Below are 27,956 nucleotides of genomic sequence, written 5' to 3' on the forward strand. Positions count from 1 at the left end.
TAACAGCAGTAGAGTCTAGTCTTTGGACTGTGGTTGCACGGCGGAGACTAGGTTTTGATGAAAAAGGACTCTGCCCACTCTCAGCCAGGCCTAACTGTAGGCTGCTCAGTTCAATAGTCAGGGAGCGAGACCCTGGGGCCATGGAGACTTCATTAAGCCACCAAAGCACCAGCCCAGCAGAGTCCTCTCCCAGGTATTAAATGTTAACTGCTCATTGTTTGGTTCGTTGAACGGGAAGCTAATTCTTTGTGCAACTGTCAGGAGGGCAGTTGATTTGGGGTGTCTTGAGTTCTGAGCCAGTTGGGAGTCAAACAGATGACTGGTCATTCAGGGTGGTCATTTGAGTAGCAGGAAGGCTCTGAGAGTATAAAGATGCGGAGGGAGGAAGAAAATAAATCGGACACCCTGGATCACTTACGTGGCCTTTGATTGGGGAAATTGCATAGTTTTGGAGTCAGGGACTTAAATGTAGAGGCAGGAGGTGGGTCAGGCACATATGCTTCTCTTGGGTCTGGTACCTTCTCCGGGCACCAGCCATTTCCCCGAAGCACCTGGGGACAGGAGAATGTGGGAAAGGGAGTGAAGAGAGCTATCGGATCAGTGGTTCAAGGCACAATCTCTCGGTCTTAGGTATTCAGGGATCTCTGTCCCCAAGGAACCAACTACATTCCTGTCTCAGATCCATCACTCATCAGTGTTGTGACAATGGTCAAATCAATTAATGCCTCTAAATCCCAGTGCCCTGAACCATAAAATATGGGTCACAGCCTCCTTTCTGTCCACCCCACAAGGCTCATGTGGAGATCACAGGAGATTATAAAAGATACTCTCCAGGAGCTGTTACAAAGCATCACACCCTTATATAGATTGAAAAGTAACTTTCCAGCTTCCCCTGTCCTGAAGCCATCCAAGTGCCCTCTCTGGAGGCAGCTACTGTTTCATTTCATGCTTATTACCCCAGACATGTAATATATGACCACTTATGTAGCACTTACGGAGAACCAGTCATATCTCTTCAGGCGCTTTCTGATTTTTAAAAATATTTAGCCTCTTATTACTAATAAGGAGGCCCCATGTCACAGAATAGGGACCTGAGGACAGAGGGAGGTTAAGTCACTTCCCCAGGTTCATATGGCTTCCAGGATGATTTGATTCTGGTCATCAGACACCAGCTCCTCAGTTCAAAAGTCAGTGAGACCCTGGGGGCATGAACATGAGAGATTCATACAAAGGATTCAATAGAATATCCTCTGCAGTCAAGAGAATCTACTGGCATCCCCAGCAGTGGTTCAGCAGCATGAAAATGGGCATCTACCCAAACGACAGGTAGAGTCACAAATGTCTTCCCTCCACCCACTCCACTGAAGATGCCGTGGAAATAACAGCAGTAGAGTTTAGTCTTTGGACGGTAGCTTGCTCAGCAGAGACTGAACAAGGGCCCTGCACACTCAGAGCCAGTGTAGCCACTGCCCACTCTCAGCCAGGCCTAAGTGTTAACTGCTCATTGCCCAGGTTTGGTCAGTTGAACTGTCATGTGGGCAGCTGGTTTGGAATGTCCTGGGTTCTGAGTCAGTTGGGAGTCAAACAGGTGACTGGTCATGAGGGTGGTCACATGGCCACTGGGAAGTCTCACTGAAAGGCAGCAGATAGAATCAAGTGCTGGGGGGAGGGGGGAAGGGAGGGGCACATGAACACATGTTTGGATCCCCCAGTTCATCAAGGGGGGACTGGACGGTCTTCATTTGGAGGAAAGGCATTGTATTTCCAGTCAAGGATTGAAACAGAGGCAGTTGTGTCAGGATTTAAGCCATTCTCTTGGGCGAGGCACCTGCTCCTGGAACCAGCTGTCTCCTCATAGCAACTTTGCGGCAGGAGGATGTGGGCAATGAAGAGAGCCCTTGGTTTGGGTGTCCAGGACATGACCTCATGTCCGGGTGTTCAGGGATCCCTGTCCCCAAGGAATCATCTATATCCCCTGCCTCAGATCCATCACTCATCAGCACTGTGACTGATACCGAGCAAGGGCTTCATGCACAACACATATAAAAGCCCATACTCTAGCACTGGCTTTTGAAGAAAAGAAAAGGCTTTTATTGCTAAGTCGAACAGCAGATTGAGGTTCAATTCCCAGTCAGGGTACATGCCCGGGTTGTGGGCTGGATCCCCAGTTGGGGGGGGTGCAGGAGGCAGCCAATTAATGACTCTCTCATCATTGATGTTTCTCTCTCCCCCTCCCTTCCTCTCTCTGAAATCAATAAAGATATATTTTTTAAAAAATTCTGCTCCAATGGAGTGACAGAGGTACACTTCTTTCCTCTAGCAACAACTTCTGAAAATGTGTGTGAAATGTCTGCCGGAGAAGCTCATTAGAGACTGTGCAACCAGTTTTTTATTGGGGACTTGTCATTTAGGCACCCTCTGCTTAGCACATACCTAAATTCAAGAATTCCAGAAGAAAATAGATATTCCACAGAACCACAGTGTTTGCAAGCACTTTGGGCGCAGTGAGTGAGCCACTTGTAATTTGAGAATAGTAGGGAGTCTTCTGAGTTTAAGTTCTCAGACCTCAGCCAAGGGCCAATCTATCAGGCAGGCCTTTCTAAGGAAAGCTATCTGTCCTGCTATGTCAACTCTTTTCTGCACAGGCCCATACTTTCTTTATTCCTTGCAGGTCTCTTGTTTTTGTTGTTGTAAACTGAACATTTATAATATGGCAACTCTGGGAATCAAAGTCTCTCCCCATTCCAGGATTTGTTATTTTTGCTGTTTTTTTGCAGTTATTTCACTGTTAGTGACTTTTCTGAACAAATTTTCTACTGCATTGTGTGTGAACACTGTAGTCTCTTCTCATTTACTTGATTTTCAACTATTGATAGAGATTTCATTAACCACCTGGAATCAAGAAGTCCCCAGTCTTTGCCAAGGGGTTCTACAAGCATGTTGTATCACGTCTTCACACTCAGCCGGGCCGCTGAAGGCTGGGGCATAGCCTTCACTTCCTGCTTTTGGAGAACATCAGGTTCAGCCAGGAGGGAGAACTGAGGGCCTTCTCAGATCTCTCCTGAGCAAGGGCACAGCCCTGAGCATGCACACAGCCCTGCGCTTCTGTGTTCTTTCAGATTCCCAGGAATAAGACAGAGCTTTGCAAAGCCCCTATGGACATCTTACGTTTTTCAAATATGTTTATATTGATTTTTTTTTTTTTTTTTTTTAGAGAGAAAGGAAGGGAGAGGAAGATGTGAGAAATACCGATATGCACCTCGACCAGGGACTGAACCTGAAATTGGGCACATGCCATGACTGGGAATTGGTGCACAGGATGATGCTCAACCAACTGAGACACACTGGCCAGAGCTCCCAGCTCTCGCTCTTTTTTTTGTTAATCCTCACCTGAGGATGGCCTTTCCATTGATTTTTAGAGAGAGTGTAAGGGAGAGGGGAGGGGAGAGAAATATCAATGAGAGAGACACACTGGCCAGTTGCCTACTGCTCGCGGCCCAACCAGGGCTGGGGATTGAACCTACAACCCAGGTATGACGTGCCCTTGACCAGGAATCAAACTCGAGGCTCTGCCGGGCCAGGCGTGGCTCAGCGGTAGAACATCGACCTAGGATCCAGGAGATCCCAGTTTGATTCCCGGTCAGGGCACGTGCCCAGGTTGCGGCTCAATCACCAGTAGGGGGCGTGCAGGAGGCAGCCAATCAATGACTCATCATTGATGTTTCTCTCTCTCTCCCCCTTTCCCTTCCTCTTTCTGAAATCAATATATTTTTTTAAAACCTACAGGCCCTTCAGTGAGTAGGCAGATGCTCCAACCACCGAGCCATGCTGGCCAGGGCCCAACTCTCCTTTTACGTTTTTGTTAGTCTATTGTTTACTCCAGTGGTCATCCACTGCTTCAAGCAACCACAAGTTAAAACAATTGTCTGTAATTTTTTTTTTTTTTTTTTACAATTATGTCAGAGAAAAAGCTCTTTGGTCTGGGCAAGGTCAAAGTCAGATTAAATACAGAAGTGGGGTCTGACAGAGATCCACCAAAAAAGTCAATTAATGATCATTCTCTAGGATTGACAAATTTATTATGTGATATGATGAAAAGAACATAGTATCACTTCTGAGATGTTCTGCCAAAAATACAAAACAAATTTGAGAATCTGTCAACTCTGTGATGGCTTTAAAAATATATGATTTTCTGCCCCACTGGCGTGGCTCAGTGGTTGAGCATCAACCTATGAACCAGGAGGTCACAGTTCCATTCCCTGTCAGGGCACATGCCTGGGGTTGCAGGCTCGATCCCCAGTAGGGGGCGTGCAGGAGGCAGCTGACCGATGTTTCACTCACATCAATGTTTCTTTCTCTCTCCCTCTCTCTAAAAATCAATAAAAGTGTATTTTTTAAAGAGTAAGGAATCTCATTTTTCTTAGGTTATACTATATTGTATTGCTACTTAGGCTAAATCCTCTCCTGAAGACCTTTAATTAGTCTTCCCAACATCTACTCAGTAATGTGAAACAGGCACTGTGATAAATTATAGAAATTTTATGGATAAGCCTTTGGGACAGTAAGGCTTTCTCTTAGAAATACTGAATACCCAGCTTCCTTCACCTAATTTATAAAGTGCTGCTAGTATAACAATGATTGAAAAAAAAAATATATATATATATATACTAACCAGGTAGTAATTATAGATAGGTTATACTAACAAACTCACAGAAAATTCATGCATTGAAAGTTTCCTTGTATTTTGTAGGCATCAGCAGTTGCAGCTCGTGACTGACCAAGGAATGACCCTGACCACAAGAATTTGGCAAGTGTTAGCAATTCACATCAGAATCGGCAGGAATGCTCCTGGATGGAAAGGTAAAGTTAAAAAGGAATCCTAGGCTTTGGGAACCAATCAATGTGCCTGTTGTAGGGAGGAGAGGCGCTGGAAGAGGGAATGCCCTAAGAATAATGTCAAGAATGCTCCCAGAAAGCAAAGAGGGCGTGACCCCCGAAAGATGATGATAGGCCGGGTCTGATGACTGGTGGGGCCCAGGGGCTTCATTAGACATTTCTTGGCCCACTGTCATTTCCCCACAGGCCTCTGGGTACAACTGACAGTGGGGAGTAAACCAAAAGGCTTTCCTAAAAACACAGGAGCAATTTACTTGGTCCTGAATACCAAATTAGCACCAGGCAGTTCCACTTCAATAGCGGTGACAGGAGTCTCCAGGAACCCTCAACAACAGGCATTCCTCAAGTCTCTGGAATGCCAACTGGGAGACCTCAAGCTAACACACAGCTTTCTTTATGTGCCCCACTGCCCCATCCTGCTGCTCAGTCCAGGCTTGTTATGTAAACTACAAGCGCAGGTAACTTTTTCTCCAGAGGAGCAACAGCTCCACCTACAGGTACCTCCAGAACATGCACTTAGGCTGCAGATGCTCCTGACCAAACCAAGACTGGTGGCCGCAGAACTTTTTCCACCAGAGATCTACAAACAAGTGAGTAAGGCCATATGGGCGTATTGGACTCTGGGACAGGCAGTTAATGTCGCTCCAATACCCATTCAACTAAAGGAGAAGGCGACTGTGCCTAGGAAAAAATAATGCCCGCTAAAGGAGGCGGCTGTGGAAGGGATACAAATAGTTTTGCAAAAGTTCCTGAAATCTGGACTGATCAGACCTTCTAGATCACCCTACAATACTCTTATCTTACCTGTTAAGAAGCTAAATTTGGATTAATACCATTTTGTTCAGGACCTATGGGCTATTAATGAAATTACTCAGGACATTCAAGCAACTGTCCCTAACCATTACACTTTGCTAACAGCTGTGCTAGGGGGCAGCACCTGGTTTTCTATCTTAGAGATGGACATTTTTTTTTTTTTGTATTCAAATTGATGTGTAGGCCCAACTGCTATTTGCCTTTGAATGGCAGGATACAACAAATAAGACTACCCAATATTGTTGGACCATATTGCCACAAGGACTTAAGAATTCTCCCAGTCTTTGGGGAACCACTAGCCAAGGACTTAAGAGACCTACATCTAGATTCTGGAATACTTTTACAATGTGTTGATGATCTGCTTATTACCCAGCAACTTTATGAGACACGTTTGGAAAATACTATCAAGTCTCTTAATCATCTTGTGTCCTATGGATATAAAGTTTCCCCTCACAAGGCACATATTGGCACACAAGTATCTTATTTAAGTTTCAACCTAAAGCCAGGGGAGAGGAGTCATGACAGACCGGAAGCAAACCATTGCTGCCATCAAGACCCCAGAGAACAGAGGCAAGTCCAGGGGTTTCTTGGAATGGTGGGATTCTGCCGCATTTGGATTCCTAACTTTGGACTAATAGCTAAGCCACTCTGACTCTTCGAAGGGACTCAATAGAGCCCCTGGAATGGGACACAGGATGCCAGAAGGCTTTGAAACACTAAAGAAAAAAAAATTTTCAACCCCTGCATTAGGATTGCCCAACCCTCAGAAGCCTTTCAAATTATATGTACATGAAAAGCAGGGAATTGGACTTGGGGTGCTTATCCTACTGTGCACACAGCACCATTTCCAAATTTGGCATCTTCCCTGAAGGCACTGCTGGGGTGTGGGAAGAATAGGCACTTACGAGGTATATGCAGAATGGAGAGGCAAGGGGACAGGAATAGGAGGGGCAATGGGAAGATGGGTGGGGAGGACACAGCAACCCTCTGACACCAGCAAAAGGTCCCCAGATGCTTGCTCCGGAGAAGACAAAATGCATTTTAATGATTTTTGTGGTCCAAAATACCACCTTTTGGAACCTGGGTGAGAGACAATGGGGTCATCATACGAAGTAGGCGGCCAGGGCTGACATCTTGTCCTTTGGTCGCCTGGCACTGGGCTTCCCAGCAGGCCGTCGGCCCCGGGCCCGCCCTCGGCCCTGCCTCCTCCCAGGCCCGCCTCGATGCATGGGGTGACAGGAGGCCGCATGCCTCAGTTCCACCAGCTCCTGGAAGATGGGGTCGCAGAAGACACAGCCCGTATGCTGTGTCTCATCACCCAGGAGTGGGGACTTAGCCTTGTTGAAGTCCACGTCGAGCAGGGCAGCCTCACAGGAGCTGCAGGTCTCGGGGGACACCCGCACACGGTGGGCGTTCTCGAAGCAGTGTGCCACTACGTTGCACTTGTTGCAAGCCACCTTCCACTTGGGGCCTGAAGTGGGGTCGAGCACCAGCACCCCACTCTCGCACTCCACACACTGGCCGATGCCCAGCATGCTCAGGGAGTGCTGGCAGGTGGGGTGTGTACACTCATTGCAGCCCATTCCTGGCAGGGAGAGGGCAGCCTGTGAAGCACACCTGGCCACCCGCCCCCTGCTGCAGCCCCCCAGCCCCACCCTTGGGCTGCCCTCAGTGCTTCACAGTCTAGCATCCCTCAACCCAGCAGAAAGTGCTCCTCTCGGCTTTGCTCACACTGGCCTGGGCTCTGGAGCGCTCCCATGCTCTGCTAATCTGAAACCTCAACCTTTGAGGCACCCCTTCCCTGGGCTCACATTTCCAGAAGGCCTTCCTGGCAGCCTCCAGTCAAGTCTGTCTGCCCTTCACTTTGCTTCCACAGCCTGTTATAGGCAGCTCTGTGTGGCCCTTATTCTAGTGGGGCACATGGGGCCACTGGCGGCCTGGATGCTGCTGAAGAGCAGGGATGGGCCTCAGTGTCTGCCCCACATGTGAGGTTTGAGTCAGGAGAGGTAAGCTAAGACCCCTGAGGGATTCCCAGACCCCCTGGGGGTGTGGGCAGTTGCCTCACTCTCGCTGCTTCTCATTCCTGTCTGTAGTATGGTGTGATGACACCCTAGGGGCTGTGTGGGGTGTATAGGAGACAGGACAGCTGAGGGTGAGCACTCTGGGTCCTGGGACCTCTTCAGACTCCCAGTTCCGTGTCTCAGCCCCACCAGGATACATGCTCTCCTTTCTTCAGTAATAAGCATGAGGATGAAGAACACTGGTGGGTGCTGACCAAGGGCACACGCCCACCTGCTGCATCCTCCCACTCACCCCAGCCCAGAAGGGGTTGCAACAACCCACTGCCAGATCCTGAGTGAGCTTACCATAGTCACCTGCACAACTATGACAGGAGAGAGCAGCAGAGGGTCTGGCTGATGCCTGAGCAGTGCCCAGGTACACTAGGGTCTCCTATCTCAGCACCAGTGGCATGGGAAGGCCCAGGGTAGGGATACTCTCAGAGTCCAGTGTGATGTCAGATACCGGGGGAACAAGGGCAGCCCAGCTTGGGAGGGAGAGCTGAAGCCCAGGGATGAGATGATCTCACCTTTCTTCATGTCCCGGAAGGGTGGATGGTTGTAGCAATAGGGGCACAGTGGGTAGCTCTTTCCCCGAGAGCCCGATGACCACAGGACCAGCTCGAAGTCATCCAGCGGGCACCGGAGCTCCTTGTAGAGCTTGATGGTGCCGTTCTGGGGGAGGGTGTAGGTCTCGTCACAGTGGGAGCAGTGCAGGCGACTTGGCTTGGCCTGCAGCGATGCCAGGGGAGAGGCACAGGGTTGCCGGGGCCACCTGACTCTCCAGCCCACCCTCATTCTCCCCATAGTACACAATACATAACACATAGTAAGTCCTTATATATTTATGTATTATAACTTATGTATTACACAGTATAATACATAAATACATAGTGTAATACATAAATATGTAACACGTAAAATGTAAGATAATACATACTAATGTGTAACACATGTATAGACATGTACATGATACAGAATTGTAATACGCACATAATACTTAACACACGTACAGAATATGTAACGTGTAATGTGTAATACATAATAAGTGGCAAACAGTACATAATATGTAATATATTGCCAGGCAAGGACCTCTCAGGCAAGGATTCAGGCCACAAGTCAGAACACTTGCTCTGTGCATAAAGAAAGGCAGTTCTAAAATCCTGGCATTTATGTTAATGCCCACTGTAGCAAGGAACATATTAAAAGAAAATAATGGACTACCCGTTTAAGTGCCCTAACAGCCTATGTGTTCCTGGGACCCTGGGGGCACTGGGTGTTTGCTGGCAAGGCTGCTTTAGGCCTCTTAGTCATCCTTGTGAAACAACCAGAACAAAGAATATATTGTAAGACTGAGGATAAGGTGGAGGCCTACAAAGGTGATAAGGCTTGCCTGAGTCTGTGCCCAAGGGCAATGCAGGCCAGAAGGAGTGGTCACAGCTCCTCACCCACCACCTACCTGGATGTACTTCATGAACCGGTGGCACTTTCCGCAGCGTGAGAGGGGCTTGCCTGTGGCTGCCAGAGGCGAAAAGGACACCTCCATCAACTCATCCATGCCTGAAAACAAGCAGTGCAGGAGTCACGTCCTCTGGCCTGCGGCAGTCCATCTCCCTATCTGGTGTAACCTGGTGGGCTGGAGGGGAGGCCACCACAGGAAGCAGAGGATCTGTGAGTGAATACATCCCTTGCCTTGAGGGCAGTGGGGTTTCCAAGTCAGTAATGGGAATGGCAGAGCTGCAGCCGCATTTGTCAGATGAGCCATGTGCTCTGCGTGTGGTATTAATACGCTAGCTCTTTAATCCTGGTAAGGGCCCATGATGACCCATCATTGCCTCATCCTCCAACAGAGGCCTGGAGCCCAGATCTGGGGGCTGGTCTCACATGGGGGCCCTTGGTACCTCAAGTGGTGACAGCCCTGACCTGGGGCAGAGAAGAGGCAGACCTTACCTGCGATGGAGTCAACGAAGTAGTGGAACTTCCTCTTGAAGATGTCCAGGGTGTGGCCTAGGACCTGGCGGTAGTCGGCCTTACCCTGGGCAATCAGGTTCAGCTGCTTTTCCACAGCACTGCGGATGGTGGGGAGCACTAGCTCTGCATCTGCGGGTGGGGGGGAATGCTGCTGTGAGTACTCTCATCCAAGGGGTCGTGGTCACTGTGGTAGCTCTGGCCAGAGTAAGAAGGCACTGGCCGGCCCCAATACACCCATACCTTTCCTGATCTCCCACCCAGAAAATCCTGTGTGGAGCCACTAGGGACACCTGTCTCTAGGAATGCATCATAGATGTGCTCCTGGCAGCCCTTAGGCCATGTCTATGTTCCTTGGGGCCCGGAGGGGACAGAGCAGACAGTACTGCAGTGAGGATCCAGGTGCAGCCAGTAACTGGCCTGTGGGGAAGAGCCCTTGCTGCTCCTTTTGGGTCCTTTGTACTTGCCTGTTCATCACCCACCATGCCGAGCCCCTACTGGGGCAGGTCCTAGGGTGGCCAGTGCAGCACCCTTGCTTTGGGAGCTGGGGGCTCACCACAGGGTCTGGTAGGGGAGGCTCTGGGCTGATAAAGGTGGAGCTGCAGCCCAGGGAGCACTGGCCAGCTGAACTCACCGATCTTATAGTAGCCATGCACCAAGACAATGCCAAGGTTGGTGGGCTTGAGCCGACGCCCACTCTCCACAACCACGTAGTTGCGCTGGCAGATGTTGTTGATGTGCACAGGGATGCTGGCGTCTGTCCCTGCAATGCACAGCAAGGCCCTAGTGTCCCTTGGCTTGCCTGACACCCCCATCAGACTGGGGTCCCCTTCACCCCCACCTGTCCCAGGTCCTGGTTCTCAGCCCCTCCTGTGTTGCTCCTGGTGGCTGCCAGGCACTGCACTATGTGCCATTCATGTGTCGTCTTGTGAATCCCAGGACAGTGCTTCCAGTGCCGGGTGCTTACTCCTGCTCTAAGGAGGCTCAGAGGTTAAGGAGCTCTGCTAAGGGCAGAGAGCTCATTCGACCTGCCCCTCACATCTGGTGAGACCTCCTTGGTTCTCCATTCTGTGGCACTTACCTCATTCTGGAGCCAGAGCGCCAGCACCCTGAACATGAAGCTCACAGGCTCACTGCCAAAACCTGACCTATTTTGCCCACTTCCTGGTGATCAGTCCTCAAGGAAGGCTCCCAGTTCTGGGACACACCTCCTCCAAGGGACTTCAAGGTCACCTGGCACTGTCAGATGCTGCCATTACTGCTCCCCTGGCTGAGGAGCCTCTTTAGTGGGTGCTTGGAGGCTAAGGAGCCTGCTAAGGTCCCATGTTCACAGGATGAGGTGGGGACACGGGTCTGAACCCTGAGTGGCGGGCTCCGAGTGGTGCTGTGCCTGCGGCTGCCTGTCTGCCAGGCCCCCTGTGTGGCTCAGTGGGGTCCCTGACTCCCAGCTGCATTCTTGTCATGGCCTGAAGGGCAGCTCTTGCAGGCCCTTTTATAGAGCCCCAGGGGCCCTGGCTGACAGGGCCAGCTTCGACTACTGTCTCGTTCAGAAGGTCACAAGAGCTCTCTTCAGTGCTGAAAACTCAATATGCTTGATGTCTAGTGTATGGGTGCCAAAACCATGGATGTTCCATCAAAAGGAAGGGGCAGAAGATGCTGAGAAAACAGTGCCTGCCCCTCACAGAAGGCTGAGGATTGCCAAGGCAGGACCCACCACAGGCCCCCAGATCCCCAGGAAGTAACAGGCTCAGCTCTCTTGCCAAGGCCACTGCTGTCACCAGGACCCCAGACTCAGGTGAGCTGCTCCCTGGCAGTCACCTGTAGTACTGTCAATGATGGAACCAAACCCAGGTACAGCAGCCTGGATTGTCCCACAACCCTCCAGAGCCTGTCAATTGGGGAGGGGACTGGTCACCTGGGATAGTACGTCAGGGACCAGGCAGTGCCCACTGGAGCACTGCCTGGGTAGGGTAGAAGGCCTCAAGTGTGCGAGGACACACGTCACAGCCCCTAGGCCCACCTTGCCTATGAGTTGTGAGATCAGCAATTATACTTCTGAGCCAGCAAACTGCCCTGGGATGCCCATTTTTCACTTGGAAACCTGGTTTTGGTACAGGAGTTTCTGGCCCTTGTTGGGCTCTCTGCTTCCCTCACAGGGAAGTGGTGCCTGTGAATTTGGTTTCCCCGTCACCTGATTCCAGGACAGAGCCAGGCTAGCTACGTGGACTCAGAAGGACTCTGATCTAACTTTTGTGTTTTTCCTGCAAACGACTCATTTGGCATCCTGGGTGTTAGTGTGCATAAAGGCACATCTCAGCCTTTACAGGAAAGGCCAGGTCCTGACGTGGTGCCTTGGCGAGATACTGCCTGCTGCCAACCCTGCCTGGCTCAACTGGCCACACCCTGGGCCCCTGTCACCAGGTGCTGGGCATGGAAGGGTCACGGGCAGCTCTGGAAGCACTGTGTCCTGGGCTCATCTTGGGATGGGAACCTTCAGGCCTGGGTCCCAGGTGGGCAAGAGGGCGTACCCACCGATGCCATGCTTCTCCATAAGCGTGATGAGCTCGGCCTCCGTCAGGTAGTCAGGTGGGTTCGTTTGCTTCTCCAGCAACTTCACCTCGCCCACAGGGAAGGTGTCGCCCTTCTGGCAGGTGGGCAGGCTCTCCTCCAGGGGCACACTTTGCCAGGGCATGATCTCCGTAAAGCCTAGAGACAGGGTGCTGCCTCAGTCCCTGGGGCTCCATCCCCAGGCCCAATGGAGAGTGTTCTATCTATATGTGGAGACGAGGAGGGGGGCAGAGCTGGGTCCCACAGTGTTACCTGGTGAGATGACAGTCTTCACTGTGCAGGTGAAGTGCTCGGGCCCGATCCGGAAGGAAATGGTGTTCTGGAGGTACTTGCAGTCATAGCTAACGGTGGCAATGAAGTGCCTAGTGATGTACTCATAGAGCCGCCACGCCTCGCTCCCTGCAGTAAGCACAGACACTGGTCACCAGCCAGGACTCTGGCTCTAAGGACCCCCGGCTCCTGCTCAGGCAGCAGAGCCACAGGATACCCAAGGGAGGAGGAAACACAGAGCAAGGAAAGCGAGTCTCTTGCGCCATGGTGGTTCCTTTTTTTTTTTTTAAATGTATCTTTATTGATTTCAGAGAGAGGAAAGGAGAGGGAGAGAGAGAGATGGAAACATCAATGATGAGAGAGTCTGATCGAGCCCGCAACCCGGGCAAATGCCATGACCAGGAGTCGAACCCTAATTGCCTGGATCCCAGGTCAACGCTCAACCGCTGAGCCACGCCTGGCAGGGCCCTGGTGGTTCCTTTACAGCCATGGTTCTCATCTCCTGCCCTGCTTCCAGGTGGGACTGCTATTCAGATACCTGGCCTGTCCCTATCTAGTAATATGCCACCATCACTTCACACAAGCAGCTCCTGCCTCCACCTGCATGGCTCTCCCTTCCTCTGCCTTCTCCTGGCATGTGGTCACCAGTACCACCTCGGCCTGGTGATTGAGCCTGTCACCCTCTGTTCTCAGGGCGATAGCTACCCACCCACTCACCTCACCCTCCCACCTCCTGCCTGGCCCTCTCTGTTCTAGAGTCTCCCATGTACAGCTGCCTGCACCCTGCATTCAGGCACACCCGCTGTCACCACCTCACTCCCGTCCCGTCCCATGGTAAGGGAGCACACTTTCTGGTGACCTCCTATGCCACAGCCAGGGGCAGGTGGGGTAGAAGGGAGTCTCTACATTGCCACCAGAGCCTCACACCATGCAAAGGTCCCATGTCACTATAGCTTCCTGCCCTTCCCTCCTCAGAAGCTTGAAGTGTGTATGTGTGTGTGTGTGTGTGTGCGCGCGCGCGCATAAATGTGAGTGTGAGAATGTTTGGGGGGAATCACCTGATACCTAATTCGGCCTCTGTGGCAGACCTCATGGGGGTGATGGGGGGATGGTCGCCAGCATCGTGACCTTTCCGTGGCCGGTTGATACCCTCTGCTAACAACTGTTTCACCTGAGGGAGAGAAGACAAAGCAGAGTGTGAGTCTGGGCTTGCAGGGAGCTGCTGTCAGTCCTGGGTTTGGCCAATCCTGAGCTGGGTCCCAAGGCCTTGGCAAAAGGTGTGTATGGGGGGGCAGGACCTGGCTCCACTTACCGTGTCAGCCCAATAGGGGTGGTTGGCCTGTTGCCGTAGAGGGCCCTTCAGGTCAAAGTTCTCAGGGTAGTGGGTAGTCTCGGTTCGTGGGTAGCTAATGTAGCCTTGGGTGTAGAGCCGCTCAGCGGTCTGCATGGCATGCTGTGGCCCCATGCCTGAGAGAGACAGGAGGCTCAGCTGGCCCGGAATGCCAGGGTCAGCCAGGTGCCTGCCCATGGGCACTCAGGCTCCCCCAAAGGCAGACAGGGCCTTCTGCAGGGTGACGGTGAATCTGAGCAGGCAAGGCCCAGGGCAGAGCTGCTGACCAGGTGCCTGTGTCTTATCCAAGACTGAGGTCCTCCACCTAATGAGGATGGACCCAGGACAGGGATGCTCAGTGTCACCCTCACAATGTTGGTACCTGTATTGACTAAATGTGACCTTCAGACCGCCTGCCTCTCACCCTCTGGCATGGAACCATAACCATGTTTCAGAGTCTGCTGTGACAGAATTAGCACGTGCCTTCTGTTCTGAGCCCCTTAGGTGTTTCTGTTCTTACAACACTCCAGGGCCACTGAGAAAGGGCTCGTCTTCCTGCTCCTCCCTGACCAGCACAGGCTGGCGCTCAGCTACTGGTCACTCAATGTCATTGTTGCCCTCTGAGGATTCCTGGAGGTGTTACTCGAGAGGACACTGCTCATAGTTTCCCGAGGCTACTGATAGGCCGCCAATGCCTGGAGGCCACCAACTTTCTAGCCCAACTCCCTTCTTGCTACTACAGAAACAAGGCTCAGAGAGGCTATGGCACATCTGTCCCAGGCAGGAGAGATGGGCCTTGACCTCTCCCCTGCAGCAGGGAAGCTTCTCTGGTACACTAATGTCAGGATGTCCCTGTTGGGTAGTGACAATCATTACCACTGCTATTGTTAAGATGCTATATTTCAGATGGGTACTAACTATGGTCACCCTCTTTTCTCATGAGGAAACAGGCTCTAGGACAAGGAAGGATGTGGCTGAGCTGGGATTTGGACCAGAGTTTGTATCTGGAGCTTGAACTCCACGGTTTAATGCCTCTGAGGTGCACATGAGGGCCTGCCTTGTGGATGGGCCTGCTGATGGCCTTCGATGTGTTCAATCCTGGGAGAGATTCCTCAGACACTTAGTAAAATGATATGGTCTGCATTTTCCCCACATAAATTTAAAGAAACTGTTGAGGATTAACCAACAGTCTTGTGAAACTGAATCCTCTTTCTTGTTTGTTTTTACTCGTTTTCCACTCTGGAATTTAAGAGAAATGAAATCTGCATGAGGCTCAGATTCCCTCTACGCCTCAGGTGGCACAGCATAGAGAGAGGGCGCCAGCACAGGTGAACATGTGGAGGGAGTATGTGCCAGCACAGGTGAGCACATGGAGGGGGTGTGCTGGCACAGGTAAGCACATGGAGGAGGTGTGCTGGCACAGGTAAGCACGTGGAGGGGGTGTGCTGGCACAGGTAAGCATGTGGAGGGGATGTGCTGGCACAGGTAAGCACGTGGAGGGGGGTGTGCTGGCACAGGTGAACATGTGGAGGGCGGTTGTTTTGGCGCAGGTGAGCATAGAGGGAGAATGCTGGCAGGAGTAAGAAGCTCAGCACTGTCCTACACCCCCAGGTACTACACTGGGGTTGAACGGGGTTGCTTCATGCGTGATCCAAAAAGTGTTTTGGGGGCTTTAGAGAAATGGCCTCATACCCAGAGAAGAGCTGGCCACACGAAGCATCTCCACAGTGTTCAGGGCCAGGGGCCTCTGCTTGGCCTTCTCTTTTTTGCTTGTGGCTTCCACCTAGAAGACAGAACGATTCAGTGTTTGGGCGTGGGGGGAAAGGGAAAGACACCATAATAGAAAGAAACAGGAGGCGTGGGCAAAGGGCCTGGTTTCATTCATTTGATCTCCCTGCTTCTCGAATTCACTGCTCACAGTGCTCTCAAGACTTGAATGAATATTTATTCAGGTCCAGGAAAGAAAAAAGAAAGATAATTTTCTAAAGAATTTTCCAGGGAGAGAGAAAAACTGTAGGAACAGGGAAGAGGCAAGAGAAGGGATTGCAAATTCAAAATTAGACAGAAGCCAGGGTCAGCACGGCCCTGGGGATGGCAGTGGGGTCAGAAGGGCCCTGGGGTGCAGGCTGTCTCAGGGGCACCTGCTTGCCCTCAATGAGCCTGAGTGTTGCCTCAGGGCCTGCTAGTATTCTGCATCTTCTGATTTGTCAAGAAAAGCTGAAAATCAGGATTTTAATGTAAAATCTCGTAATTTTTAAATGTCGGCAACTATTTTGAAACTTTTGTCAATACCATGCAGTTTAAATAAAATACTGGTAAGCTACCACTTTCAACCTCTAAACTGAACAGATGTCAGAAGAGATGGCCCCGTTTTGCCTGTGGCAGAAACAATGCAAACAACTCAACTCTGATAGCTCATCCATAAATCCCATGTAGCCCTGGCCGGGGCAGGGCCTTCTGATTCCACACAGACAAACGTGAGCTGAACACTGAGGCCAGACTGTGTATGTGCATCCACGAAGGCTGGATCACTAGACTGAGAGCTGGAGACAATAGCAATAGTGGCTCTGTAGGAACATTATCAAGGATAAAAGCATGGAGCAACTTTAGAAGTTCTGGAAGCCTGAGACAGCTGCATGGGTGGGTTAGAGGGCACCCAAGGAAGGCTTGAGAAGAACAAGAGAAGGCACCTCAGTGGCTTTGGTAGCTGTCACAGCTGCAGGGCATTTGCTGCAATGGCCTTGGGCCTGCCATCGTTACCCCCATCCCCTGAAGCCAGCGCCTTGCCAGATGGCACCACCTCCTTCCTAAATGCCATTGTCCTTCCAATTTATAAAACCCTGAGTAAGAAATACAGCGCCACAAAGGCCATGAAAGCTGATGACATTGGGATCCCAGATCACAGCAGTCTGTGCTGTGTGACCTTGGGCGGGTTCACAGCCGTGCACATAGAACTCTCTGGAGTTATCAGCTTTAGACGTCACAGAAAAGGAACATCTGTGTGAAATGAAGTCCTGTCAAAAGGAGATGATGCCCACAGGGTCACATGGAAGGGAAGCATGGAAGGGGCCTGGCAGGTCATGGGAGTGATGATACAGAGCAGATATGGAGCATGTTACAATTACTGCAGTGGGCAGAACTATTTCAGTGGAGCGTATGTGTAACTGTTCTTTCCGAAAGGGGGAGAAAGATGTGACCCTAGGTCACAAGCTATTCCTCTAGCCAGAGGTAGCCTACTCCTACCCCGACCCAGGCAAAGGTGACAGATGTGGGTGCAACAGGCCCACCTTGGCTTCCTTTTCCTGCTTGGTCATGTTTAAAAACATCTGCGCAATCTCCCGGTCAAACACTCGCACTCGGTCCCAGTCCAAAAGGAGAGATCTGTCTTTATCAGCGTTAACCTGCAGGAAGGACAAAAGAACACAGGAGAGAAAGTACCCAGGTGAATCTGTTACCAGAGAAGAGAATTGGGGCAGATGACGCTGGTCCTTGTCTGGGAGCAAAATGGCCCTGGCTCTAAAGCTTCATAGCCATGCCCTGGCCAGTATGGCTAAGTTGGTTACATATTGTCCTGTGCACCAAAAGGTTGTCAGTTCAATTCCTGGTCAGGTTACATGCCCAGGTTGTGGGCTCGATCTCCAGTAGGGGGTGTGCAGGAGGCAGCTGACAGATGTTTTGCTCTCACATCAATGTCTCTCTCTCTCTCCCTCTCTCTAAAAATCTACAAATAAAAAATTAAAAAAAGTCTCATGACTGTACCTGTGCAGGTATGCAGATATGCAGCCCCTCCCCAAGTGAAGGCTGCTCTGACAGCTGGCCTCCCCCTGAAATTAGGCAGATGGTCTCACAAGGGGGTCTTGTGCCCAAAGCTGAGGCTCATGTGCCCTTAAAGAGTGTCAGAGCCTCCACCTCTCACAACATCCCTGCCCACATCCTAATGCCTGGCCAACACTAGGTGTGGCCTCACCCTGGGGCCCTGGCACCATGTCAAATGGAGCAGCTCTGTATTATATTCTAAATCTTACAAGAAGCTTCAATGGAGTCTTTATGTGGATAAGGGGTTACAAAACCTTAAAAAGTCTGAAAGTCAATCCTTGGACCTGACCATGGCTGCTAATGGCCCCAAGGGATGACCTCACCCCATACCACCAAAGCTGAGCTCATTTCTGATTATCCAAATTCAGTGCATCCAGGCCTAGCCTTATCCTGCCTCTCCATGAAAACTGAGGTCCCTTCCCTAGGCACCCTGCAGACCCTTCTCTGGTCTCCCTCCTTTGTACTGCTATCCACAATGTGCCCTCGACCTCAGGGGCCTAAAGGACTATGATGATGATGACAATGATGATGATGGGAACTCTCAGAATCCACACCTAAACCTAAAAAGACCTCGCCAGAACAGGGACGGGAAAGAGAACCTTGGCCTGCAGCACCCAGTAGGTCTCCGGTTTGAAGGACTGGATTTTGTCATGTCTCTCTACGCAGAATCCCAGGGTAGGGGTTTGACATGGCCCAAAGGAGATGAGAGAGCTGTCTAAATCGCCGTATTTCCCCTGGAAGTACTTAGTCTGAAACCTACAAAGAGGGGTGTAGGAGAGAAAGATATTTCAGTCATGCATTTGCTCAAGACAACATCATTAACCACTGGTGGGAATCTGGGATGGGCTAGCTGGTTGGTGGGTGCAGGGAGGAGGCCAAGGTGGCTGGATGCTCCCTGCTCAGAAGACAGGCTAAGAGGATGTGCTCAGAATAAGAACCAGGGAGGTGTGTGTGTACACATAACAGAGAAAGTGGGAAAGAAAAGCAGATAGTCTGACCATCCCAGGGCAGGAAGCCCTTCTATTATATTCCATCCCCTATGTTCTCCCCTCAAGATCCGCACAGTGCTTTTCAAGCAGTGATCTATTTAGATAGTTTTCTCTAGGGTTTTTAAAATACTGACAATTGCAGGAGGCTAATAAGGCCCAGGAACCAAGGATGGGGAACAGCAAGGGTGGGGGTTCTGGTCAAAGGGAGGGCGGCCAGCACCTGGTGAAGGCACAGCCAATGCGCAGGTCCAGCTCCTGCCGGGCATCCACTGAGAGTGCCTCGTTGTGGTCAGGCTCGCCCAGGCGGGCCATGGCATTGCAGATGTCTGTGTCCGTGATGGAGCTGAACCTGGCCCGGAACACTGTCTTCTCACCACCATGGGCTGGATTCATGACGGGCAGCACAGCATCCAGGACCTGGGGGAGGTGGCTGGCTGTGACCCTGTCCATCACCTAAGGTCTCCACCTCCCACTCTACATCCCAGCTGTGGGCCCAACTCCTCTCCAGGGCTAAGCCTCCCCAGCTGTTTGTGCGATCCCCTGTTCACTCTTGCCAGACTCTCCTCTGTCTCTCTCCCCTTCTGGAAGCCTCAGTCTCTCTACATACTCCTACCACAAAAGGCTTCCTTCCTTTTGTCTACAAATTTATTCAAACACCCCCTTATTATCATCCTGCAGGCTGCTACCCTCTCTCTCATCTCCTGCTTCCATCCTCACCAAACCAAGAGATGCTAATGCCAAGAACACAAGGGAACTCAAGAGTTGCAAAATCCACCTCACTTGACCCATTTCCCCTTCTTCTAGAGAAGGGAGTACTAGGAGGGGAGGGTGGAACTTTCAAGAGACTGGAGAAAAGACAGGGAGGGTAAAAAGGATGAAGAAGAAAAGGCAATGGGCAGGAGCGGGAAGGCCCTGGTGACCCCCACTGTGGGGGACTTGGGTGGCTCAGGGATAAGGCACAGCAGGGGTCCTGGAGTCAAAACTCACTAAGAAGGCCGTGCAGTGGGAGGGAGTCATGTGGAGCCTGGCCATGCAGCTTCTTTACAGGGAAGAAGTGACTTCGATTCCGAAGGGAGAAAGCCCCATAAGCTGCCACCATTCTTTACCCCCAGCCGCAAAGATCCCCTTGGGAAGAGCAGGCCAGCAGGGCAGGGGTATTTGGGAAGGGATGGAGTGTAATCAAGTGCGTTGAGGGTGCTGTGCTGGAATGCGGGGTGCCCTGAGTTCCTGTGGTGCTGCAAGTATTTCCTGAGCCCTGAGGCATGCCAGGCCCTGGTGAGAGCTAGGAGTGCAGAGGCAGAAGGGCGACCTATATAGAGTCACAGCCTGAGGGGCACAGGGTGACACCTGTAGTCACATCCAGTGCCAGGGCACTACGGCTGAGGGAGGTACAGGAGGGCAGCCTGCTTGGGGAGAGGACGCGTGTAGGTGGGAGACGAGGAAGGCATGTGAAAGGAGAGAGGAAGACTGCCAGGTGTCAACCGGCACTGAGCTAAGGTCCCTGAAAGGTGTTGCAGAGCCTGAAATGCTGAAAATCAACTCTCCTTGAGACAGCTCCATTCTGAAACTCAAATCCATCTAGCAAATTCTGCCCCTTTACCGTCGCTCACACAACATGCCTCCAGCAGGTGAAGGAACACTCCATTACCCTTAGTAGAGTCCATGTGTTTTAAAGTGTCTATAGAATTTCCAAAATAAAGGAGAGTAAAAGGTATTTTTAAGCCAATGTAGCTGATTCCCTACTTTGGGCTCAGGGATGTTTTGGCAGGAAGGCCAAAAGTGAGGACCACAGTGGGGTCCATCCTCACCTCGAAGCAGATGTTCTCCCCTTCCTTGTCGCAGTCCAGCCATAGCACGATATAGTCGCAACCTTTGCCCTCCACCTGCCACAAAGCACAGGGTGACTCGTACCTTCCAGAGCCCGGCCCCCTGCAGTGGCCACGGTGTGCCCATCTGGCTCAGGGGGCAGAGCAGGCCTCCTTCCATCCCCATTCCCACTCCCAGCTGTTTAGGAAGCCTGGTGTCCAGGGCAGGGGCCCAGGCTAAGCAGAAGAACTATCTGGTAAGAATGGCTTAGCTGGTCAGAAAAGAATTTAGTTCAGAACTACTGTTTTGTGGACAAAAAAAATGTAGAAAAAGGACTGAAATAACACTAAATGTTAATAGTGACTGTCTTGGGTAGTATGATTATAAATAATTCTCCTTCTTTATACTTATTTATATATTCCAATTTTTCATAATGTATATGCATTTGTTTTAAAATCAGAAAAACCACCACCAAACTATTTTTTAAAAATTCCAGTGGATGACAGTGTAGTAGGGGAAGGAGCAAGCCTGAAAAGGTGCCTAGTGGGCCAGCTTGGGGCACTCACAGAAAGGGTGGTGAGGCCTGCCCAAGGGCTGGGGTGAAATACCTCCTTGTTGGGGTGAAGGGGAGGGGAAGGGAGTCAGAGGAAGGGCCTCCTTGCCTGCCTGTGCCCCGCCAGCCCCACATACCTGCAGGAACTTCACCATGTTCAGCTTGGGGTTAGCTTCCTTCTTCTCCGTCGGGGCTTGGCTGAACAGCTCTGCGGGGTCCACTTTGTCCCATTTGTTGTACTTTCCTATAAACCACAGGCAAAATGACATCTGAATCACACTTCAGAGCTTGGCCTCCATGATTGTTATAATGGTGTCTTGTCTTACAAATAGGGAGAGGAAGGCTAGAAAAAGGATTTGCCCAGGGCAACCTCGACAGAGGCAGAGCCTTCCTCCTCCTGGCTGCTGAGCTGACACCACCCCTTGGCCACTCACGGGAGCTACCACTGGGCAGGGCTGCTGCTCTAGCCTTGCTTCCAGGATGGTCACTGTGGCTAGAAGCACCACTCCTGGGCTGAAACACCACACACCTTCATCTTCTCTTCCAGCCTGGATTCTGTAACCCTTTCCCCCCAACCAGCACTTGACTAGGCACAAGATGACCGCTAAGTTGATGCCGGTGGAGAATCAATCTTTTTGGGCCTGAAGTTGAACACAGTCACCTACTTCATTACTCAGGGCTTGGCACTCACATGTTAAGCACTCAGACTTTCTTCTAGTCCCCATTTCTTGCAGCCTGGGAGACTGGCTGCAAGACCAAAGTTCAAATCCCAGCTTCCCCCCTGCAGGCTGGTGGTAAAGCTTAGGGTCCGAATGCTCAGCCACACGACTGAATCAATGCCACTGTTGTCACTGAGCAGCAAGAAGTACTGAGGCTTTGCGATGTGCCCAGCCCTGTGCTAAGCACTCTACCAACACTGTCACAATGAGTGCACAGACAGTTCTGGGAGTGGATGGCCCTGTCGTAAGACCCATTTCACATATGAGCGGCAGAAACTCATGGAGGCCCAGTCACTGCCCCAGTCCCAGCCTGTGAGCAGGTAGAGTGTGATTAAGAGCCCAGGCTGGGTTCTTGTCAACCACACGGCCCTGCACCTCGCCCCAGTGCGTCACTAATGCTGGCCATTCCAAGATGATGGATAACAATAACAGTATGAGGATGAGGATGACAGCCACTGAGTGACCGCTGGACAACAGTGACACTCAACAGGAGTAGCAACCCCATCCCAAGCACCTGTTCAGGCCAGTCTGCACAGGAAGGTGCACAACACATGCAGTGACTAAGGGTGCTACTGGAATGGGGGCTCACGGGTGTTGACCTCCAAAGCCTGAGTTCTGGGTGCCTCACCCAGGGACCCCAGGTCACTTCTCAACCTGCTGGTGTCAGGGCTCACGAGTTCTAGACTTCTGTACCTGGAGCCCTCCTATGGTTCCAACTGGACCCTGAGAAACACCATGCAGGGCTTCCCTCAGTAGGATGGAGGGTAGGCAGGAGGGTAGGGGGCTCACCCAGGAAATCCAGGGTCATCACATGACCACAGACAGATGTCATCTTGAAGCGGACTGGCTGGCCAGCAAAGGTCCCTGTGTAGTCATGCACTGAGCACGTTCCATTCAGCCCTTTGTGTGAGGACATGTTCCCTGCAGAGACGCACAGTGATAGCTGCTCCAGCAAGCTGTAGCTGCCTCTCGGAGGGCCAGAGTCCCCCTGCCCCAGAGCGGTCAGTGATGACAGTCCTCAGGCCACTGTGGGGAATTAGGTGCTGAGAGGTCTCACGGTTCACTGGGAAAACGCCACTGGTAAGGACCAGCACAGTGTGCTCAGCACACAGAGCCTGAGGTTGGCCTCTCTGAACTATCAAGTGCAGACCCTCTTGGGCTCTTCTTCTTCATTTCTGTGCTCACTCTTAATTTGATTTCTGCCTCGCTTCTCTCAACTGTCCTCAGAGGTCCCCAGGAACCTCCTAATTACTGAATCCCACAGTGTCGTCTCACTCCCCACTGATGGCCTCTCAGCCAAACTTTCTCAGTTTCTAGGACCAAGCACTACTTCTGGGGTCTCCCTTCCTCTTTAGACCACAACTTCTTAGCCCACTGTCTCAGGGTCTCTTCCTCCTTCAGCCTTGGGACCAAGGGGAGGGCAGGGTGGACGTATGGGTCTCCAACATCCAAATATCCTTCCTACTTGGAGGGAATTCAGAGACAGGAGGGGGAGCAGCACTGATCACCCCAGTGTCCAGAGTGGGGGTGAGGGAAGATGCTCCGTTTCCCAGTGCTCTGCTGCCTTGGGAGGGCCATGGGCAAGGCTCAGCCTAGTGGCTGCTCGTAAGTGACACAAAGCTTGTGGGCTGAAGCTGCAGCAGTCAGGGGTCAAGGGTAGTGGCAAGGGTCTTGTGGTGATGATGCCTGTGGCACTGCCTTGTCAGACTTAGACTGGGGTGTGGTCCTGGCTGTGTCTTCCTCCTTCCATTGAATTCCCTTTCTGTGTAACTTACCAGGGCTGGTTTCTACTGCCTGTGACCAACAACCCTGACTAGCATGGCACTCTTACAGTAGCCTGTTGCACCTGCTATTATGCTGTGAACAGTGCCTGTGCCTTTTGGGAGCCCCAGCCCTGGCTCATGCTGACTGTGGCAGTAAATGTATCCCACAGTGACCAACACCAAGGTGCTTCATGAACGTCTGGTATCCTGAACCAAGTCTACTCCAGCAGGCTAGAGTCGCACTTCAGAAAAAGAAAGAAATGATGTGTAAAATAGGAATGACCATGCTTACAGATCAAAGCCAAAGAAACACCAGGGTTGGTCTTCCCTACCTCGAGAGAGGATTTTGGCAATGGACTGGGCCAAGGAGGGTTTTTCTGCAACCATGAGCACGGTCTTCATCTTGTCTTAAAGTTGGCTCCAGTTTCAGGGAAATGGCAATGAAGAAGTTCAGGAATGGCAACAGCCCAACACTACTTTCAACACTGACTCCTAAAGAGAGAAAAAAACACACAGAAAATAGCAATGCTTCCAATGGAAGCTATACCACTTGCTAATAAGGAAACTCACTTTAAAAAACCAACAAAGCAAACCCCAGGCAAGAAAAAAAAATTAAGGAAACTTGAAGACATCTGACAAACGAACAACCGCCTGGGATAACTGATGTGGCTCGGAGATGGCATTGGGAATTTGGCTTCATTTGGGAGAATGAAGTGGCCCCATGACCTCAGGTCAGATCCATGCCAGGGAGATGTTGGGGCCTCTGGATCTGGGCCAGGACCAGCGCAGGGTTGATGCTTGGCCCTCCTCCCATGCTATAGTTCTGTGTACTCCCTGGGACTGACAGTAGCATCTCTACCTCAGCAGGGACCTGGGACACTTTTAAAATGCAGAAATCCAGGCTGGGCTTCCCAGGTCCTCCTTCTGACCCACAACCAGGCCTGAGACCCACTGGCCAGAGGTTCCAGTCCCCAGCAGATCCTTCACAACAGGTTCCAATCTCCCTTCCTACCTGCCCCACTATACCTCTCACTTTGCAGGCTATGCTCTGGTCAATTACACTGGACACCATTATCTAAAGAAAAAAAAACATTTTCATGTTTCCATTCCTTTTGCTTGGACTATTCCTCCAAGCCTGGAGAATGCTGCTCAACTGTCCACAAGTCCAGTTCAAGCACTGCCTCCTCCTTAAAGAGTTCTCCCCACACCCACTGGCAGGATGAATCATTTCCTCCAGACCCTGTGCCCTTAAAACCTGCTGCACATCACACCAATTAGTTACTGCTTCATCTACCCACTAGCATATAAATGACTTGCTGTCTGACTCACTGTGGTCAATTGAAATAGCTGGTTCTGGGCCTCATACAGGACATTTAATACCTGTTGGTCGAATAAAAGAAACATATTATAGCTGCCTTTTTTTTTTTTTTTTTTAAATCCTCACCTGAGGATATTTTTTCCATTGCTTTTTCAGAGAGAGAGTGGTGGGGGGAGAAAGAAACATCGAATTGCCTCCTGCACACACCCTGAGCGGGGCTGGGGACTGAGCCTGCAACTAAGGTACGTGCTCCTGGCTGGAACTAAACCCAGGACCCTTCAGTTCGAGGGCCAACGCTCTAACCACTGAGCCAAACCGGCTAGGGCTGAACCCTGCCTTTTTAATCATTATAAATATGGCACTGATATTGATAAATACAATAATGCATTAAAAAAAAAAAAGACTTGTACTGACAACTGGGCAACCCTCTGGGAAGAAAAATAAAGTTAGATTCTTACTTTCCACCAAATCAAATTCCAGATCTAGCAAAGATTTAAGTAAAAAAAAAAAGAAAAAAAAAAAGAAACCAGAAAAATACTAGAAGAAAACATACACGTTGGTATATATAAAAAAAAAGAACTAGAAGAGCTAGAACAGGCTTTTGCTTATCTCACCAGCAAACATCACAGGTCTGAGCACACACATGGGTGAGGATAACGGGACATGCAAACCTAAGTGGTGGAAATTCAGTCGAAGCAACCTCTACAGTATCTCTTAAACTGTGAGTGCACATTCTCAGCAACTGCACTTCCAGAAATGAATTCAATTATCCCACAGGTATTTACTGAACACCTACTACATGCTTGGCCCAATCCTGGGTGCAAGGAACACAGTACTAGGCAACCCAGGTCTGTCCTTTGGAACTCACACCCTTGTGCAGGAGCCTCTATGTGCCACATGGGACAAAGCAGTTCAGGGCAGGAGTGACAGGTGATGTCTGGGAGAAAAGTCCAGTAGAAAGGCCAGGGCAGGGTTGAGGGGGAGCGAGGAGGCTGGGGGAGCTGAGAGGGAGCAGGCATGTAGAATGCAAGCATTGGCTGTGGACTGTATATTTTGACGGAGCAGGGAGGCAGTGCGGGAACAGGATGATCTGACTTCAAGTTTTAAAGGTACCTTTCTGGCTGCCCTGCTGGAAGGGAGTGACTGGGCTCTGAGTGGCAGCAGTGGAGATAGTGAGGTTAATTCTAGTTCAACAGTTTATACCTCAATACTGCATAAGTACTTTGTAATGTTCTAAGTATCACTGTTTTATTGGGGGGGGGAAATTTACTTCCTTTAAGGATATGAAATCATGAAATCCTGGGGAAAGGGCCTTGGTGATGATCTGGTACAATTATCTCAAGGAGGAAGTACTGAAAACTCAGAGAAAGGATTTTCCAAAGGTACCTCAGGAAGTTGGTTGGAGTAAAACTCATGCTTCCTTACTTCCAGCTGGGTACTTTTTTTTAACTGCATCAGCTTCCTTCCAACTCTTAAAAAAGATTTCTGCAGTCACAACTGTGATTAATTTTCTGTGATTAATCTTAGGGCTTTCCTATTCTTTCATTAAGGCACACCTCCAAGTTCAAAACAGAAGCCAATGAGAACAAAAGCTGAAAGCAGTGGTTTGCAAACTTCATTTATATACCACCCTAATGCTTTTGCCTTACTGGCAAAACATTATTATTCACTTAAGTTTTGCTTTTTAAAAAAGTTTAAATATATATAAAAGAGGGAAATGTTATAGCCTCATAGGAACTAAAAGGCTGTAATCAATGGCCAGAACTAGGTTCTTTCCGGCAATCTATATGGTATATCAAATTTTATTTGTTGCCTGCCAAAGTTGAGCCTGAAGTTTGTCCTCTTATTTCAAAAAGGGAGATTAGCAAGTGCTAAGGGGGTGTTGACAGCAAACATGCCAAATTGGGGCTGTAATTAGAAGGGCTGAAATTGCAAGTTAGCCTGTTATTACCCTGTCAACTCTCACTAGAAATACCACAATGGTATGTGTCCTCTGGGAGACACTGCTTGTAGAGAAAGTCTTTTCATGTCAGTGTCTTATAAATAAGTGGATTTAGCTTGGGAGTGAAGGCCTAACAGTGGTCTGAACAGCATTTAGAGTCCTAGGATTTCCCACCTTAGTAACTTCACCAAATACCTATGGAGACAGGAAAAGAGGGAGAGAAACAACCATTTCTTAAGCTCCTCATCTGTACTAGGCACACTACTGCTATAAACACTTTACTTAATCTTGCCAACAACCCTACAAGGCTAGCGTTGTAATTTTTTAAACTATGAGTAAACTGAAGTTTAGCCTGGTTGAGCCTTTGCAAAGGCTCTAGGAATCCCAGGGCTCACTGGCCATAAGTCCGCATTGGCCTGACTTCTCACGTGCTGTTCCCAAAGGCTGAATGAAAAAAAGGTTAAGACAAGGCCACTGTCCTCCTTTTCACATCTGTGAGAAACAACTGCCCCTGGACGCTACTTAATTTGTTCAAGGTAAAGTACTCTCTACATCAACTCCGAGAACTCCTGGACGACCTCCAGACTGAGTTGGGGCCCAGGCGGTTGCAGTAGACCCTGGGCCGTGTGGACCTGGGCCGGCGCTGGCCCGACTGCTGCACTGCCTCCCTGAGCTTTCCCTGTGACAACAGATTCGGACCACACACCCCATCTTAAAGAACTGCAGGGGGGCTCAGTGAAGAGAACTAACTGCAGCGCCTGCTCTTCCCAGACACCTGGCTAACCGCTGGCCCAGCACCACCTCCCCGAACTCCCACAACAAGCCCGGGGTAGGGGCTCGACCCCCTTTAGAGAAGAGGCGTCTCGAGAATTCGGAGCCCGGCCCCGGACCCTATCCCCCGCCTAGGGGCTGGGGCGCCTCAGTCCCTGGCCAGCACTCGGGAAACATGCCCCCAGAAAGTCCCATGCTTCCCACGTCCCTGAGCCGCCTAGCGCGGCACCCGCCGCCTGCCTCTCACCCGCAGCCCCACAGCGGATCCCTCTTCAGCTCCCGCTCCCGCTCCCGCTCCCGCTCCCGGAGCGGCCACTGGCAGCCCCTACTTCCGGGTCCGGCAGCTGCTGGCGTCCCCGCGTCTGCCTCCGGCGCCC

The 27,956-nt window shown here is 50.8% G+C and overlaps 1 protein-coding gene across 3 annotated transcripts; it reads right to left on the minus strand.

The window, feature by feature from the left end:
• Positions 1-415: 415 nt before the first annotated feature.
• TOP3B (DNA topoisomerase III beta) lies at positions 416-27,912 on the minus strand. 3 transcript variants are annotated; one of them, XM_081122462.1, is made up of 18 exons: positions 27,827-27,912; positions 23,881-24,040; positions 22,575-22,706; positions 21,204-21,310; positions 20,516-20,590; positions 18,928-19,124; positions 18,318-18,474; positions 17,190-17,303; positions 15,595-15,685; positions 13,885-14,039; positions 13,638-13,743; positions 12,555-12,701; positions 12,267-12,440; positions 10,369-10,497; positions 9,717-9,866; positions 9,226-9,326; positions 8,297-8,498; positions 416-551 (listed from the first exon to the last, which is right to left on the minus strand). In XM_081122462.1, the coding sequence occupies exons 2-18, from the start codon at positions 23,948-23,950 to the stop codon at positions 487-489; spliced, it is 2,172 nt and encodes a 723-aa protein (XP_080978588.1). In that variant the 5' UTR covers positions 23,951-24,040; positions 27,827-27,912; the 3' UTR covers positions 416-486. The 3 variants fall into 3 exon arrangements, with proteins under 3 accessions (XP_080978588.1, XP_080978586.1, XP_080978587.1); XM_081122460.1 differs by lacking the exon at positions 416-551 and adding an exon at positions 6,708-7,294; XM_081122461.1 differs by lacking the exons at positions 416-551; positions 27,827-27,912 and adding an exon at positions 6,708-7,294 and having other exon boundaries at positions 23,841-23,923.
• Between the last annotated feature and the right edge of the window lie 44 nt (positions 27,913-27,956).

The sequence above is a fragment of the Miniopterus schreibersii genome (assembly GCF_964146895.1).
Source record: "Miniopterus schreibersii genome assembly, chromosome: 20".
Taxonomy (NCBI): Eukaryota; Metazoa; Chordata; class Mammalia; order Chiroptera; family Miniopteridae; genus Miniopterus; species Miniopterus schreibersii.

Coding starts and splice junctions, on each gene's coding strand:
- TOP3B (XM_081122460.1), bottom strand. CDS start 23,950: ATGAAGACCGTGCTCATGGTTGCAGAAAAACCCTCCTTGGCCCAGTCC. Junction 20,591..21,203: donor ACATGGTGAAGTTCCTGCAG/GTATGTGGGGCT, acceptor GCTTTGTGGCAG/GTGGAGGGCAAAGGTTGCGA. Junction 12,702..13,637: donor TGCCACAGAGGCCGAATTAG/GTATCAGGTGAT, acceptor TGCTTACTGCAG/GGAGCGAGGCGTGGCGGCTC.